Raw genomic sequence first — 18,390 nt, forward strand, 5'->3', positions numbered from 1 at the left:
AACGACCAAAATCACTGAAATCAGCAAATTAAATGGCAAGAATGTCTGATTATTGATAAAAATACAAAATTAATAAAAATGGCATGATCATTGCATTAAAAACAGAGTTGATGCTTAAAATAAAAAGTTTCCAACATTCTGGAATTCCCCCCCCCCTGATTACAGGGAAAATATCGTCATTTCGTATGACAAAAAAAACAAACAAACAAAAGAAATGATGAAAAAAAAAGAGATAGAAGAAGATCAAAAGACATGAAACGTCGTTTCTTAAACAAAAACAGAAAGGCTGTACTCTTGACACTCTTCCACTCCAAGATAAGAGATAAAAACAAATGAGCAGAACATAAAAAATCAAAATAAAAGTTGAAAAAAATAGCATGATCACTGATCAGCAAGAGTGAGACCTGCACTGAAAGAGAAAAGAAGAATGAAATGGCGTTGATAGTTTCTCGTGGATGTTACTAGAAAAGAATTGAGGAAATGAAATCAAAAAAACTTTAGGGTTAATGGGAATTGATTATTTTTTGGAGAGAGAACAAAATACTGTACGGAAAATTCATGGGAAAGGAGAGGTTCTGAAGCGCGAAAATACTATTTTTGTATGGCAGAGTACGGTTTCATTTCAAATTACTTCTTTGCCCTTTATGTACATTTTTTTCATTTTTGTTTCATCCCACATGTTCTTATATATTATACGGGAGAAGCCTCTACAATATGTTGGGAAATATTACCAAGTGGATGGATTAGAATTTGGACATGTGATTACCATGTGTCATTTCTTTAATGATTTTGATTTAATTTAAATTCATTTTTTATATTTTTTATTGATTTGATTTTTCTGTGAATTGAATTGAAACTTATTCTCTTTTAATTATTAATTTTACTTCCATATTAGCTTGGTGTTAATTTTGTGGAAATTGACGTTTGATTTATTTCCATATAAAAATATGGTAATCTAATTACCTCTGAATAAGAAAAATAAGTGGGTTACCAGAGAGGAGATCAAACTTTCTATGTCGGGAATCAATGTGGAGAAAGCCCCCGGACCTGATGACAATACCTCTTGTTGGCAGGTTTAATTCTTTTGGGTTACCCGATTTCTGAAGGGTAAAAATCCTTGGCAAGAGAGGTTTTCTCAGGGGCAAGATCTGTTGCACAGTATTAAGGATGAGTCGAATATAAATTGTTGGGTAAATCTGTGAATAGGGAAGGCTTTGTTAATATTAACTTTTGTATAGATTGGAGATGGTATAGAGCTACTCTGTAAGTAGTAATTGTTAGTTGTTGTTGGTGGATGTTGTATTATTTTGGTTGCAGCTTGCTGTTTTCGAATAAATAAATACATAGTTATCCAAAAAAAAAAGATGAGTCGTTAGAGAACAAAATAAAGAGATTAACAATATCAGATCAAGATACAAACAAAACTTCAAAACAATTAAAAATAAATAAAAATTAGATCCTATTGGCCTCTTCTAGTCCTCATTGACACCCACTTTTTGTTCATATGTGAATGCAATTTCTCTTCAAAATCTAAGCTTTCAGTGTTCGTCAGCTTTGAAGATTGATATCCCAACTTGCTGTCATCCTCACTGATTTCTTCATTTTGGGTAATATCAGAGCTCAAGTCTTGTGGCTCTTCCCACTGTGTCTCCTCTTTTGCCTTCTCCATGTCAGCATTAAACATGTCCAAAGACAGTTTTTCCTCAGCTGAAATGTCTGAACTTGAAGTAGAAAGTGTCCTTTCTATCCATAAATCTTGTTTTTTCTCTTCAGTTTCGTTCAGCTCGATGTCATTGCTAGTTTGGGTCATTGTTTGTTCTTTTGATTCCGAATCGAGCTTGTCGAATGCTATGGCATCTGGCATTGCATCAGAATCATCTTTTGGTTCATTTTTATGAATGGAAGCAGTTTGATCATCTAGATCGAAGTCTTGGGGTCCAATTCTTGAGAGCTCAACAGCAGCTCTTGCTGCTGCTGCTGCATAAGCTGCTGATTCAAATGCCTCTTGAGCAGCATCGGCCACATCTCTGTACTTCTTCCTTGCTTTTATCGACTCTGTTAGCCTTTGATCTAGGACTATTTCATTGTCTGACTCTTGCAACTTTGCGGATTTATCAGCAATGGATTCATCCTGCTTCTCATTGACATCCTGCAGTAATTGAATATTGTCATTTTGGAATCGAAATTCCAACTTCGACGGTCGATTTTCATTTTATTACAAGTTTCTCACCTCTACAGCCGTTGCCTCCAAACGCAAGGTGATACCCTTCTCCGATGCAATCTCCTTAAGCAACTTCAATTTGGTTTCCAAGCTCGGGCGTCGTGTTGAAAACTTCTGTATTATCTTGGGATGCACACTGCAACTGTTGCGTAATTCGACGGCACGAGCGACAAATTCTTTCCCGAAAGTCGACGATAAAACGCCACGAATGTGAAGCAGCTCAGGGAATTCTCCACATCTTGATGAAGCAAACATCAAGCTTGATGTTGCCTCTTTGAGCTCATCAGGACATTCCCTATATATATGATTGAAACATGTCAAATTTCAAGTATATATGTATGAATCAAACCATGAGAAGATCAATCAAATATTACTTGTTCTTTTGAATCAGCATGACTCTCTCAATCAAAAGATTACAGTAGCCTTCCATGATAGTAAATGCATCCACCATATTCTGTTCTTTAATCAAATAGTCCACCCGAAGAAGGGCTTGTTCGTGGTGACCGAGGTTGAGGAGTTGGACGACATCAGACCGGGCATGTGAATACCGGACTTGATGCTGGTTCTTCAGGATACCAATCCTGGAAACAGCAAGTTTGGTCAGAGTTATGAACTTGGAAGTCTTGAAGTTTCTCCCCAGCAAAGCATCCAATTTCCTCCCCATGTTTCTCTGCAATGAACAAAGTTTGAAGCACAAAATTGGCTTATAAATCGCAACATGGTAGGCTGTGGAGCTATTTGAAGACAACAGTGAAAGAGGCACGTGTCAGCCTTGGAATTGTGAACTTTGATTGCACTTGGTCTTTTGGTTTGAATGAGTCTAAAGAGATTGGTCAATTTGTGGAGGCTTGTCGTTTTTTTAAATTTTTTTGTCTAGAACTTTTCCACACGATTGTTTTTGGTGAAATAATCAATGCCCCAACTCAACACACAATGTTCAACCGCTACCACTTTCTCAACCTCATGTATTTTCGTGCTAAAGTTTGAATTTACTGTACCCATAAATCTAATATATATATATATATAGATTAAATAAACATAGTTATTTAAATGAAAGTTTTCTTGATAGAATAATCTCTTTTATTATCGAAATCATTTAATATATTTTATTTTTTGAATATATATAAGAAAATTAAATTCAACCATTTATGTATAGAATTAAATAAATAGGTATATGGAATAACTAGTATTCGTATAGTTGATGGGTGCATGAGGTTGCGTGAAAATGAACCTTGACATTTGCGATTTGGTGGGAAAGGCGGTCACCATTGGACATCATCGCCGTTGGACATTTGTCATTTGGGGGTCACCATTGGACATTGTTACATGGAATCTGCGGATTGCACTTGACAATCAACGCTGCATATGATTTGCAGTTAAGGTAACCAAAAATCCTTCACTACCTGCATTTTCCCTTCATGCGATAAGTCTGTTCCTACCATATACCATAACCACAAATTACAATTGCAAAACTCTGCTCTTTTACTTGGACCGTAAACGAGTTTGTTCATGAATATAAACAAATAAGTCATAAACAAGCTTGTTCATGAAAATAAACGAACTTAACACACATCTATTCGTGTTCATTCGTTTATTAAATGGATATGAAAAATTTGTTCATGCTCGTTTATTTAGCTTAAAAAATGAACTTAAACAAACATTTTACGAACAGTTCGCGAGCGGTTCACTGAAAACTATGGCATTTGCACCCTATTCATCAACCCTGCTATGTTGGTGTTCAAATTATTAACTAAAAAATAAGTAAAATTATATTAAATTATTTTTATTTAAATTATTTTTCATATATTATGAAAATAATTAAAAAATAAACTTCAATAATTATGATAAATTATACAAAATATAATATAATTTTAAAATATAATGTGTAATTATAGATTATAGGTGTGATGATCACATTTTAATTTTAAAATATAAAGTTTGGAGCATTTTTGTTGACTATAATTGAGGTTACATTGTAAATGTGAAACCTGCTTCCCATTATATATTAGTTGAGATTGTCTTGCCTATTAGGTGCGTATGTTTGAAAGAAATACCCCGAGTCTATCATTATTATTAGTTTCCCCACTTCGCATGGGAATTATATATATATAAGTGTCTTGATTACTAAATATGGTGAACATCTTTTTCATAAGGACGCTAGATATTAGAGTAAACTACTTAATTAGTCATCAAAGTATTGAAGGTATTCTGATTTCATCATTAAATTAAAAAATCTAGCATATAGAATCATTAATGTTATATTTTAATTTCAATTTAGTAATTTGCCGTTAAACCGGTAACCTAAGTTAATTTTTAATTGACATCATTAAAATTTTAGTCCTTGAAACTTATAAATTTTATCAATTTCGTTTTAGTTTTAAATAACTCAAATAAATCACCCTCACATTTACAAATTGTATCGATTAGTACTTTCACATTTATGCATTTAGTCCTCAACACTTACAAATTTTGTTGGGATTCCAGTTGATACGAAGAAGATTCAAGAAATTGTAGAATGGAAGCCTTCGAAGAACGTTGGTGAGGTATAAATTTTCCTTGGTCTAGTCGATTATTACAGTAGATTCTTTAAAGGATTCTCCATAATAGTTTCTTTGTTAACTCAACTTCTCTATAAAGATGTATAATTTTTTGGTTTGAAAAACATCAACAAAGCTTTGACCAACTTAAGCATATTCTGACTAATGTTTCGATCCTAACTCAACCTGAATAAGAAAAATTACTTCACAATGTTCATTGATGCGTCACACAACAACATGGGTTATGTTTTGATGCAAGAAGGAAACATTAGTCTTTACTTTAAAATTTTGGAGACATTAACTCAAAGAATTGATTTCATCTTAGATTAAAAAAATATTGGGTCTATTTTAAGATTATTAGACAAAATGTCAAATCCAAAAAATAAAATAAAAAAAGTGAATATTATTATTGAATCAAACAAAGCAAAAATAAATATAGAATTAAAATTAAAGAACAAAATTATTTACTCGTATATAGATATATAATTAGATGAGCAGAGTTAGGTAAACATAAGAAGATTTTTTTTTTTGTCGAGGCTTATATAAACAACTTCTTTAAGATAAATTCGTCATCTCCTCGGTACTTTGAGTAACATTGGACGTTAGTCTCCCATGATACAATAACAAACGATCACATTAGTAAACACAACAACAACGAACAGCCAAACATAATCTTGTTTTTCTCTATCACCAGAAAGAACAAATTTGGAAGGAATTTTTTCAAGTCTTTCTTTTTTTCCAAGTCTTTCTTTTTCTAACTTGTGTCTAAATTGTGTCTCAACTAGCCTTTATATATTGGAGATGAAATGAATTGAAAGATTAAGACTACTGGATGAAGATAATTGTTAAAAACTAATAGATATGATTGAATGGATATAACTTTAAACCAAAAATTTATACGTATATTCACCAAGTTATATAACTTATTATTAATAAGTCTATTTACCAAGTGACATAACTAATTATTAGCATGAATATCATTAAACTAATTTGTTATTTTTTCCCAACATATAAGTGATGGGGTGGAATTTGAGTATTCGTATGAAACTATTGTTCACTTATGCTATACTTTGTGCTTTCGAATTGCAAAGCATGCTAATCTTATAATTCATGTATGTCATCCATGTTTAATTACTTTTTTGTGCTTCTAAGTGATATGCAATGCTCATATGTATTATGACTTAGTGATTTCCATCATTTGATTTGCTTTGATTAATTTCGACTACCTCACTGAGCTATATAAGTTCACTCAGTATATTTGATTGTTTCTACGGGAAATCATTTTTATAAAGTGTTTGAGATTACATTTTTGAAGATTATAAGTCAAACTTGTTTCAAAACAATGTAAATGATCCTAGTTCTAAACTCCTAAAATAGTATCTATACAATCATATTTTGTTGTGTAAATTGAAGTTGATGGTTATGTTTGTTTGCTTATGATTTAATATTTGTATAACTTTAAGATGCATGATCATGCTTGTCTTTACCTTTTTGATGCTTGTGATGTGATGAAACTATCTGATAATATGGAATAGCTTGATAAATGAAGCATAAACTAGTAAAAATATGCCCAATTACAAATCTCTTGAATTGAATCTCAATTTGTGTGTGGTATAACTATGATTGATTTGTGTCTAAATGTTGTTATAAACTTGTGTATGTGGCTTGCTTGTTAGTTATTTAATGCATGTTGGATATAGTTTAATGATAAAGTTTGTATTTTGGAGTTGCTTGGTCAGCAAGGTAACCAAATGTATTTCTTGTGCTTAAAGGTAACATATTTGTGTTAAACATGAGAGGAGTTTTCGAAACCTCATTGAAGGTTCCAAAATTTCTTAGGCCGATTGTTTAGAGTTTCTAAACCGTTGTTGATGATTTTGAAACCTTCGAGATGGCCTATTCAAGATTTTAAAACCCATCATAAAGGTTTTAAAACCCCTACTCAAAATTATCTATATTACTTATTTAGTCCTCTTATAATGTACCATGTTGTATTATAACCCATATACTTATTATGTTTGTTAATTTAATCCCTTAAAAGGGTAAATTATGATGTTTGATTGATTATAATTTCAGGGACGACTGCCCTCGTTTCTCCGTGGTCCATCCTTGTGGGGAATACTAAATCAAGCTCATGGTCCGAATCTGGTGAACTAAAATTGTCGGTTTTGTACTTTTGTTAGTCGAAACACATGGATACGAAGCTACATTTCCGTCACATCAGATCTTATGTTTCTCCGATATATGTAACCATTGACTCAAACATAGAAAGTAGATAAAACAAGTGATAATGAAGGAATTTGCTCAAATACTACTCTTTTAAATTAAATTGCAGAAATCATGAACGATTAAATTAGCGGGAGTTCTGATAGGATTAAATTGTGGGCTCTCGAAATGACATGTCAAATAAGGATGATAATTTAAATTATAAATTTAGATATTTATAGATATTTAATATATATTTTTATAAATTTAGAAATTGTAAATTTGAATTATCTCAGATGTTAAAATTAAAATTTAGTGTAGATTTAAAGTGAATATACGTAAGTGCAAATCGGTAAGAAGAGTTTGGGCGAACATGTTTAAACGTAATTGATTGTCAGTTAATCTTCGCAATCAGTGAGACTTTTCTATAAATGGATAGCATTGGGTCGTACTTTTTACGATGGTATGCTGGAATATTTGGAAGCAAAGGAACATCCTACTCATCGTTGGAAATTTTCTAGAAAAAAAAATTATTCTAAGAAACCAACGAATGATGAACAACATCACCACTAGTAGAGAAGCTCGGCAAAGATCCGATGTCTACGTGAGAAATAGAGGCCTATGACGGAAACCGGAAGCAGGTTGGGTTAAAATTAATGTTGATGGTGCTGTCTGTACAAAAGAAAACGAGGCTGTTGCGGGTGGAGTGTTTCAAAATAAGCAAGACTCATGGTCTTTTGGGTTCTCTAGGAGCATTGGTATCTGCTCTGTGTTGGTAGCAGAAATATGATCGGTACATGATACGTTAATGCATGCTTGGAGACTCGACTATAGAAGAGTGGAGATTGAGATGGATAATCTTGAAATATCCAAGACTCTTAATCACACACATCATGTGCCTTGTCGGAAAATGCTATTGTGGCTGATATTAAAACTATGTTGCTCAAAAACTGGGGGGTGAGAACGAAATATATTACGAAGAAAATAAATACCGTGACAGATATTTTGACGATGATAACTTGTGGTAGATTCGTTAGAGAACTCGTTTACGATGAGCTACCGAGGGAGGTTGCAGACTTGGTGCTGCAGGAGCCTACTAAATGTCGATAATGCTCAAGGGTGTATGAGCACATATCTCACATTGGGAAGGAAAATGTCTTTGCGAATGTATTTAAAGGGATATCCTTTCCATTCCTTAGTGAAACTGAAAGCTTTAATTGTTGTAATTTGCCAGCATTTTATTTTATTGATTAATTATTGTAATTAACAGCTGAATATTTGGAGAACTGTCTGGCTATAGATTAGGACGTACCTGGGCAGTAGTTACAAGGTTTAATTACAATCGTTTGACCTGCTGTTATAACAAATATTTGAGGTCAGGTTTGAGGTCAGGTTTGATTTGTTACAACAGAGTAACTATAGCAATTAATCAACAGTTTTCACGAAATTCAAAATCATATTTTATTATTGATTTCTAAATGACGTTTTTAACCCAGGTTTAATCCTATAAATAACTGAATATTTTAGCTTTTCAAAATATTGGGAAACACTCACATGCGGCGCCTTAGTATACAGCAAAAATAAGACGTTATTGGTTTTGTTATTATTTTAAATAACAAAACCGGTAAAAAAATGACCGAAAATATCATTATTTTGAACGATTCTAATTACCCATAAACGTAAACGCGAAAAAAAAAACCAAATATTAAAAAGCATCATTCTTTGCTTACAAAATATTCTTTGTCCTCTAAATGTTGTAAAATGCTTTATGCTCTTTTTTGGTATTAAGAGAAGAGCGGTATCACAGCTTGTTCACTCTGATTTTTGGGTCTACGAATTTTCAGAGAAACCGTGCTAACCTCGAGAGACGACCGTCTATTGTAGTGATTACACACATCGAAGAAATTTTTTTTAAGACAGTGGTTAATACCACGACATAATTGTTCATTTATTTATTTTTTATTTTTTATTTTAAATCCATACATTAACGGTTTGATTTTATAGTTTCCATTTCACCAACATTGAAGTCAATAAATCAATCTTTTTCCATTTCATGTTTTATAAATATATATATATATATATCTTTGAATATTCATTACCTTAAACAATATTATTACGTGGATTGTAAATTCATATATTTAAATTTGATTTCGAATTATAAAATGAAGAACATGTTTGTTTATAAGGAGGTTAAAACTCAGTCATTCAACTTTTAATGAATTTAAATTTGTATACATTTTAATTTTAGTCGTGATTTAAAATTTAAAATTTGAATTATTTATAAATTCAGATATGTAATATATAATGTTATTTAATTTTGAATAATACTACTCAACTAATTTATAATAAAATAAATTTCAAATACATTTATAAATTTAAATAACAAAAAAGTTTCATATACCTGCAATGGTATAATTCTTAATACCAACAATTAAAAGTAATAATATCTGACTGGCTGAAGTAATTTATTGTTCTTTTTTCTTTGAAAAAGGCAGCCAACCCAAAGATGAATAATGAGCAATTAACACTTGGTTCGATGAATACAGTTGTTTTTGTGTCCTCACTCGTTAAGGCCTCGCTGCATTATAGGGACCTTTTTACAAAGTTGGAAACAACAAAACCTCAAAAGAATAGATTCGAATTTTATTTATGGATTCCAACGTAACTGATTTTGCTCTTTCTTAAAGTTTATTTAAATTAGTAAAGCATCTCAAAACATATATTTTAAAATTATTAATGAACCCTGATTAAATATATAATTTGATATTAAATCATGTAGTTCCTAACATAAATTTTGGTTGAAACATGTAGTTTAATATGTAAATTTTGATTTAAAATTAATTTTTATATGTACAATTAAAGTAAAATTAAAATTGTATGTATATTATCGCATAAATTATATTAACGTTTTTTTTTATAAATACGAGGTAAAATCAAAGTAATGTCTACTTAAAAACTCTCAATCGTTTGAGAATAAACGTCCATACACTTACATACGCATTGCTCGAACTCGGGATCTCAAAAGATAATATCAAGTTCCTTAATCATTAAGGTCACTTGGTTTGTGCATATTATATTTATGTTAAATTAAAATTAATATATAATTATAAGATTTAACCATTTGAAAATTAAGTGAATCTGAATTTTAAAACATTATTTTTTCCTGAAACAACTTAATACTGCATTAATCCAAAAACAATTAAATGTAGTATAATCTGAATTACTATGACCTTAAAACTCTGTCATAGAAAGGATATGATTGAGACACAAAGAACGTTAAAATTTAAAGTTTGAGCCTTATTATATATATATTGAACAATTTCTACCTAGAGAAGGGAAAAGAACAATTTTACTCTATATCCAATTTTATTCCTTCTGGATATTGAATTCACTACCTAAGAGAAAAGAAAAATATCGACTAAGAACTTTTAATTATCTACTCTAAAAGTTATTGATGAATCTTATTATATTTAAATTTCATATATTAATGCTCATTCTATTTATTTTAATTCTGAAGGTAATTAATTGTACATATATTATATGCAATTAAAATCATAACGCAATTATATCTGCAATCATAGTTTTTTGTAATAGATATCTGTAAGCATACTTTAACATAAAGAAAAACATAGTATGGAACAATATTAACTTGACTAAGATTTATTTTGGGAATGTTTTTTCAACGAGTTTTTTCAATGTGAAAACACAATTTTTTTCAGTTTTTTGGTTTGAATCAAAAAGTTCGTTTGAAACGTGAATTTTTGATTAAAAATGAACTGTTTGAGATTACTTTTGTATTTAAAATGGATTTTTGGATCATAAGCACTTCTATAAGCAATTCAAACGACCTCCTAAATCTATGTCTCAAATTCGAAATCTGGATTATTCAAATTTTAGAGTATTTAATCAAATTATTATTTTTAATTGAAAATGTCACAATTCGGAATTGTAATCGCCAATTTTACCCATAAAAATAATAAAATAAAATAAAAAAGGAAAAAACAATCCCTGAATATTCAGGACATTCAATGCCCCGATTACTGTAGTTGCACCGATCCCAGCTCATCCCCATCTGCTGCCATCACCTCTCTGCCATCTCCATGCTGCCACCAATTGATCTCAGCTACAGCAAAATCACAGGCATACAAGCAACGAAAATATTAAAAAAATTGGGGATTTATTTTTTAACTCGGGAATGGTTTATTTAAACCCCCTAAAGTAATGTAAAGCAGTCTCTTCTTCCCCGATTCGAAAGGATTAACTATGTAAAGGGGTCCCTTTTTCCCCAACATTTTCTTTAAGCAATAACAGAGAACAAAGTTTTTTCTTCCGATTTGTTTCATCAACTAAATATAAAATTGTTAGGTATGGCTCATAAATATATGTTACAGGGTTATATGTGTAAATATGTACAAAGGTTTATTTATTATAAATAGAGATGTAACCTAAACCTATGAGACATTGAATAAAACTTCTAGCGCCGCCTAGGCACCGAGGACGTAAGCACAATGATGAACCTCGTTAAAATTCTTGTGTTCTTTTGTTTTTCTTTACCCGATTCTTCAACAAAAATTATATTTCTTATTTTTACTTTTTATTTCCTTTCGAACTAACCTAAAAAAAAGGGAGGAGGAATATACCTCTCGGCAGGATCTCTCACCGGTGATCGGAGCTCTGTTGCCCAATCCAAACGGTGAGGAGGTACAGTGGTGAGGAGAACAATATACTCCGGAATCAAGGCGATCCAACGGTGGACGGTGGAGATCGAAGCATTAGAAGCCGAGAGGTTTTCGGTCATTTTCGTGGAGCTTGGGGCTGATTCTTGTGAAACCGTGAGTAGATCCGTGACCACCGCATCGAGAAGAGTCGGTCTAAAAATTTTGGGACCGAACAGCCACTAGCGACGATGACGACACGGTGGCTGACGGCGGACGGGCTCCGTCCGAATTATGGGGAAGTTTTAGAGAGAGGGGAGAGAGTTTGAGTGATAAGAGAGAGAGATTTAAGAGAAAAATGAGGAGAAAAAAAAGAAAGAAAAGGGGTATATATAGCACAGATCGGACGACGTAGTTTTTGGGGCTCAGGGGCATGTTTTAGGATTCGAAGGGTCTAATCCCTTAAGTGGTCCACCTAAGTTCCTGTAGTTTTCATTTTGGTCACCTCTTTATTTACTTTATTTTTATTATTTTAAAATATTTGTCCTCACTTTGTCATTTATCCTTTTTATTTTTAGTATTAATTTTTAAGTTATTCGTCATCGAAATTTTAGGGTTATTTTCACTTTGACAACTGAACTTTGCTTGGGTTTTCGTATTTTGGTCATTGGACCTACCATTTCTAACTTATTACAATTTTATCATTCTGTTTTATTTTATTTTAATTTAGTCACCTATTTGCATTGTTATTTATTTGGAATTAGTTATTGTTTCTTTATTTTGTTTAATTTTAGTCACTAATTTGTTTTTTTATTTTAGTTGTTTAATTTAAAATTTATTTTAATCTAGTCCTTGTATTATATGTTTAATTTATTTTCCTTTAAATCCATATAATTTAATGATAATGTGATTTAGTCTCTTTATATTTAATTAGTTGGATCTCAATTAAAATTCGTATTTGTGTGCTTATTTTATTTTACTTTTTATTTTATTTATTTGTTTATTTTATTTTCACATTTTTTTATTAGTAGTTTGATATTTTAACATATATAGTTGTTTTACATTAGCCTTTTAGAGTGTGTTTAAATTAGGATCTTTAAGTTAAAAAAATCTTTTAGTAATTAGAGTTTCACTTTAGACTTAATTAGGGAACAATTCGCTAGTTTTCGCAAAATGCTCGATTACTTAAATCAATTGTTCGAATCCTCAAATTATTAATCATTAGCTAACTTTTAATAACTTATTTAGTTTAACCTTTCTTTTTAGAAGTTAATTAACACAATTATTAGAACCTTAATTTATTGGCTAGCCTTTAAACTTTAGGTACTATAGATTTAGTCCTTTATGTTAACTTACTTACACTAAGGTCTCTAAACTTTTAAGTTTTATATTTAGGTCCCTAAATTTAGTTCTCTTACATTTTGGCCCTTAAACTTTTAATTAGATTTTTTTAATTAACATAATCAATTTGGATAATTAGAGCCTCATTTTAAGCTTCGTTTCAAACTTATCCTTAAACTTAAGCGGATTTTTAATTTGGTCCTCGTTTTTGCTAGAGGTCCCATTTTAACTATTCGAATATTCCATAATTGGTTAAAATTAATTAGGTTAATATTAGAGCCTATACTTTTAGGTTTAATTACCTAGATCCCCTAAATTTTATAATTTACATTTTAAGTCAGATAGAAGCCATTAACTTGATTAGTATAATTAAGTTTCATAACTATTTTTTTACCACATTTTTGTTTTTTTAAAACCTAAGGCAATGTTCACTTATTGAGGAATTAATGGTATATCTCCCGCTCAGGGGGTGACTACTGGTGATTCCCGAAATAGATCGACATCCTTTTCAAAGATCGCATCATGATTTTCTTAAAATGAGATAATATTCGGTTATTAGGAACAATAGCTGATCTCCCGCATTTACGCTTGGGAGCGAATGCTATCGGTTTAAATAAACGAATACCCTTTTCAACTTTGCATTAGTAATGTTTTTCAAATTAAATAAAAATCGAACTCAAAATTTTTGGTTTTAAATATAGGGTAATTTATTAGGTATCCATTCTTGGGCGTTTGTAGGGGTGCTAATCCTTCCCCACGCATAACTGACCCCCGAACCTGATTTCTATATTTTCGCATACCTTAAAACTCTGTATTTTTATAAAAATAAAATGTATTGTTAAAATTACTAAGTTTTTATGGTATCCCAAACGGACCTTAAATTATTGGTGGCGACTCTTCACATTTCGAAAATTCATTTCAAAAAGAGAATTCCCGAATCAGTGTCGGTCTTTCCCTGCTCGGACGAAAAACGAGGTGGACAGGAATGATCCATCACCCTACCTTCCCAGTTGCTATGTCTACTCCTATAACAGAATAAAGATTCCATCATTTTCGTGTCCTTTTGGAATGTTTTGGTTGGTGAAGAGGAATTTTCTTTAGGAAAATACGACGCAAATAAAAATGGCAATATTTTACTTTTCTTTTCTTTCGCATTACCTCTGTTGATGGAAATGAAGGAATTATGTCAACTAAACGTGATTCATCTTTTTTTTACTTAAATAAAAAATTATAATCGTCAATTAACGATCTACTGATAAAATTAATGATAAAGAGACAGAATAGAATATGGAAAGATTCTTCTTCTCTTTTAGTGTCTGGAAACTTATATAGACACATTGTATTTGTTAGATTTTTTGAATTTGTCAATTGTTTTTACATGAGATTATGAGACAATGACATGTCAAATGATTTAATTAATTTTGGAGGTGTGGTGTTTTATCGGAAATATAATCATTCATTTCACTATTGAAGTTGTTTGATTATATATGAAAGTGTGAGATTAGTCTACCTTTAATTGAGGAAATGTTATAAAATGACTTACTATTTGCGTAGCAGAAAAATCTAATCAAACTAGATTTTTTCGAGTAGATTTACTACTTTCAATCAAATTTGATATTTTTATTTTTAAAATTTTCTTTTAAATATTTATTTTTATCTATTGTATTCTATTAAATTTGAGCTATACTCTAACCATAGTGTAAAACTTTAATTTTGATGCAGCTTTAAAAACTTTGATTGATCGCTATAAATTTTGGTGTAGCTTTAACAACTTTGATAATTCGCTAGAAATTTTGGTGTTTTTTTTTATAGAAATTTTACCATATCGATTAAAAGTTTTGTTTTATGAAAGATCGTTTATAAGGTGCATATAAAAATTATACATTATATATATATATTTTTAAAAATTACAAATACAATTACAATCATATTTATAAATAATAAATATTTAAATAACTATTACCAAAATTAACTATTAAAAATATAATAAAACGAGTAACTAAAATATATCAGAATATAATTTATACATAATAAAATTCAAACTAAAAGTTCATTAATAATATTTAAACCTAATAAAACCAAAGAACAGAAGATTTGAGTTTTCTTCGTAACAGTTCATTTTTTTTTATTAATCTTGAGTAAATATAAGATATTATTTGTTTAAAAATAACTCTCAATCATTTGATATTGAACGTTCATACTCCTAGTATTTCTGGTGCTCAACCCCACAACCTCAAAAAATGACAACAATTCATTTACCATCGAGGTTGTTTGATTCGTGCAATTCATTTTTATTTATATATATATATATATTGATTTTTCCTTATCCAATTATCCTAAAAAGGTATAAAATTAAGTGTAAATAGATCATAACACTATATATATATATTTCAAAATAAAAATTATAAATGAAAGCGTCAATTAAGACCATGCATCCCTTTCGGCAAATATCTGCTTTCAAGTGTGGATGAAGCACAATATAGTCTGTGAACCCCTCACTCTCCCTTAAGCAAAGCGACAATGGCGACTTCCCTGCTTTCACTCTCCTTTTTCCTTATCTCTTTCCCCTTTCTCCCCATCCAAACAATACTTTCTTCTTCGACAGATGCCTTCGTCTTCGGGGGCTGCACCCAACAAAAATACACACCCGACTCACCCTACAAGTCCAACCTCAACTCGCTGCTCACTTCCCTGGTTAACTCAGCCACTTACTCTTCCTACAACAACTTCACCATCATGGGTTCCAGTCCCCAAGATGTCGTCTACGGCCTTTACCAGTGTCGCGGGGATCTTTCGATGCCGGATTGCGCCACCTGCGTCGCCCGCGCCGTGTCGCAAACCGGGTCCTTATGCCCCAGCGCGTGCGGTGGCGCGGTCCAGCTGCAAGGCTGCTACGTCAAGTACGACAACGCCACGTTCCTGGGAGTTGAAGATAAGAATGTGGTGACGAAGAAGTGTGGGCCGTCGGTGGAGTATGAGAAGGAGTCGGAGATTGTGGGGCGGAGAGATGCAATGATGGCGGTGTTGGAGGGCGGAGGAGGGTTGCTCAGAGTAGGTGGGTCGGGGGAAGTTCAGGGTTTGGCCCAATGCGTGGGGGATCTCAGCTTAGCTGAGTGCCAGGATTGTTTGTCGGCCGCCATCCAACGGCTGAAAGCAGAATGCGGCGCCGGTGCTTATGGTGATATGTATTTAGGCAAGTGTTATGCTACGTTCACCACTTCTGACTCTCGAGGTGATGATCACTATTATCCCAAATCCCATAATGGTAAAATCTCTCGTACACACCCTTTCTTCTTCTTCTTCTTTTTCTTTTGCCAATTCTAAGTTACTAGTCGGGACTAGACTTTTGACTGGCTAATCTGTATGGTCTTAAATCAATGTTGAATCTAGAAATAATGTTTAGAGTGAATACACATATGTCCAGAATTATTTTAGGGTAAATCTAATCAATAAAACTAACGATTAAGGGAAGGAAATTAAAATTTTAGGATAAACACTTGTTAAACCTCAATCATAAGTAAATCCGTTGGCATATTAAACACTTCTCGGTTGGTTCGAGCGCCTAAGTAAATTTTAAAACTCTAAACGAAGGCGTTTAGATCGATGCAAATGCGGGAAATTAAATCATGAAAACCCTAGTTTTAGAGTTTTAGAGTGTTCGCCCATGGTTTGTTTGAATGAGAAAAACTATGGAAAAATTATGTAAGGGCTAGAAATGATTTGGGGACCATTTGATAATTTTTGAAAAGTTGGGAGACCAATTCGGTAATTTTTGAAAAATAGTGGGTCGTTGTGTAATTGTTCTATAATTGATGTACTATATTGGAAATTGTTGTTTGGGAATTGAAATGAGTGCTAGAATTTGAAATTTGATCATTTTGAAAGTTTGGAAAGTTTGGTGATTTTAATGCAAATTTCGAATTGTTTAAATAAATATACACAAAAACAAGATAAAAGTTTGAATGAATGCTCTCACCTGTATTCACATAGTCCAGATTTAGTATTACTAAAAAAGATTGATGAATTTGGTGATTTTGTTTTGAAATAATGTAGATAAATCTAGGATGGACGGTGAGAAGACATTTGCAATTATCATTGGATTATTGGCTGGGATCGCTCTGCTCATAATTTTCCTTGCTTTCCTAAGAAAAGTGGTGGACCGAAATGGTAAATTACTTAAACTTTGTTAATTTTAACTCAAGTAGATTACATGCATCTTTTAATATTAATATATATTAGAGAACAGAGAAAATTCTATCTTTGATTCAGTAATATACTGACACGATTCTTTGGATTTGAATTGATTAATGCAGGTAAATAAGAGTCCAACTTTTCCCCAGAATTGATTTGCTTTTATTCTTTTTTTGCTTTACTTTTTCATTCATGATGTCCGACTTTTTTTTTTCTTCCAAAAAGAGAGCGTGCACAATGCAAAGTTATAAAGGAAAAAAGAGCTAAGATTCCACTTCACAAAGCTGGCTTTTTCTTGTATTGTCTTAATGTCAAGAAAGCATTGCTGTTGTTGATGTAAATGGTGTTTTTTTTGTGATTTTGTTTGTGCATGTATTCATCTTTTTCCTTACTTTGCCCTAAGTTTTCACTCATTTTATTGATAATAAAATTTAAGCCCCCAAGGGGGATTACAAAATTAGATAATTCTGCACCAAAGGCAATCGTTCTCAAAGAGCACAAGACATACTAACATGACAAAGGCATACAAACAAACACATCCGGTTGTGGATTCAAAAATATTTTTAAAGATGAAATGTTGAATTAAAATCTATAGTTACCACACAGTTATAATCTATAATGCTATCATAGAGTATGTCAGAAAACAAAACTTTTTTCAGTTCTCATGGTTACTTACCAAGAAAATCTGCAGCATTCTTGCCATTACAAACCTCCCGGTTGGTTTATTGGTAGGGAAATCGATTCCATTGTGAGTAAAATCTGCTCTGGCGATCGAAACCGGGAGGTAATCGTTGTTCCCGACGTTGACCAAGGAATCCCCGAAAACAAACACCGCCGGCACCATTTGAGCCGTCGTCGAAAGATTTAATCTCGAACGGAATACAGAAAAGAAGAACGATAACAAGTTCCTCGCCATAAAAGCTCTCCTATCATCCATTAGTTTTCAGTAGGATATTTTTATTATTTGAAAGGAGAAAGATACAAATGTTCATATGCATAGACAACTCAAGTAGGAAGAATATGGATAAATTCATTATGTCTCAGGCGATGGAGGATACGAGGGGCAAATGTTTCACGTTAATTGTTTTCAATGTACCAGAGAATCTCCTCTATCAAGGTCTGCGACTTATCTTTGACAACTATGGAGTGGTTGTCGACTCTTTCATCCCTAGAAAAAGAAGCAGAGGGGGAAGCAGGTTCGACTTTGTCCGGTTTGCATGGAATATGGATGATGCAATAT

General features: G+C 31.9%; 2 protein-coding genes across 2 annotated transcripts; one reads left to right on the forward strand and one right to left on the reverse strand.

Annotated features, from left to right (window-relative positions):
* Positions 1-1,431: 1,431 nt before the first annotated feature.
* On the reverse strand, positions 1,432-11,761 carry LOC120190161. The gene is made up of 5 exons (XM_039193286.1): positions 11,578-11,761; positions 11,016-11,086; positions 2,596-2,891; positions 2,231-2,516; positions 1,432-2,149 (listed from the first exon to the last, which is right to left on the reverse strand). Exons 1-5 carry the CDS (start codon positions 11,759-11,761, stop codon positions 1,460-1,462), a joined length of 1,527 nt encoding a protein of 508 aa, XP_039049217.1. The 3' UTR covers positions 1,432-1,459.
* Positions 11,762-15,451: 3,690 nt separating this feature from the next.
* On the forward strand, positions 15,452-17,549 carry LOC120190366 (plasmodesmata-located protein 7-like). The gene is made up of 3 exons (XM_039193451.1): positions 15,452-16,224; positions 17,013-17,126; positions 17,273-17,549. The coding sequence occupies exons 1-3, from the start codon at positions 15,480-15,482 to the stop codon at positions 17,278-17,280; spliced, it is 867 nt and encodes a 288-aa protein (XP_039049382.1). The 5' UTR covers positions 15,452-15,479; the 3' UTR covers positions 17,281-17,549.
* Positions 17,550-18,390: the final 841 nt, after the last annotated feature.

This window comes from Hibiscus syriacus, unplaced genomic scaffold (genome assembly GCF_006381635.1).
Source record: "Hibiscus syriacus cultivar Baekdansim isolate YM2019G1 unplaced genomic scaffold, ASM638163v2 tig00116962_pilon, whole genome shotgun sequence".
NCBI classification, from domain to species: Eukaryota; Viridiplantae; Streptophyta; class Magnoliopsida; order Malvales; family Malvaceae; genus Hibiscus; species Hibiscus syriacus.

Bases quoted from the DNA above. Each gene is read 5' to 3' on its own strand.
- LOC120190161 (XM_039193286.1), bottom strand. From the start codon at position 11,761: ATGACCGAAAACCTCTCGGCTTCTAATGCTTCGATCTCCACCGTCCAC. The intron at 2,517-2,595 runs GTAATATTTGAT...TCATATATATAG, and splicing joins ATGCTGATTCAAAAGAACAA to GGAATGTCCTGATGAGCTCA. The intron at 2,150-2,230 runs GTGAGAAACTTG...CAATTACTGCAG, and splicing joins TGGAGGCAACGGCTGTAGAG to GATGTCAATGAGAAGCAGGA.
- LOC120190366 (XM_039193451.1), top strand. From the start codon at position 15,480: ATGGCGACTTCCCTGCTTTCACTCTCCTTTTTCCTTATCTCTTTCCCC. The intron at 16,225-17,012 runs GTAAAATCTCTC...GAAATAATGTAG, and splicing joins TTATCCCAAATCCCATAATG to ATAAATCTAGGATGGACGGT.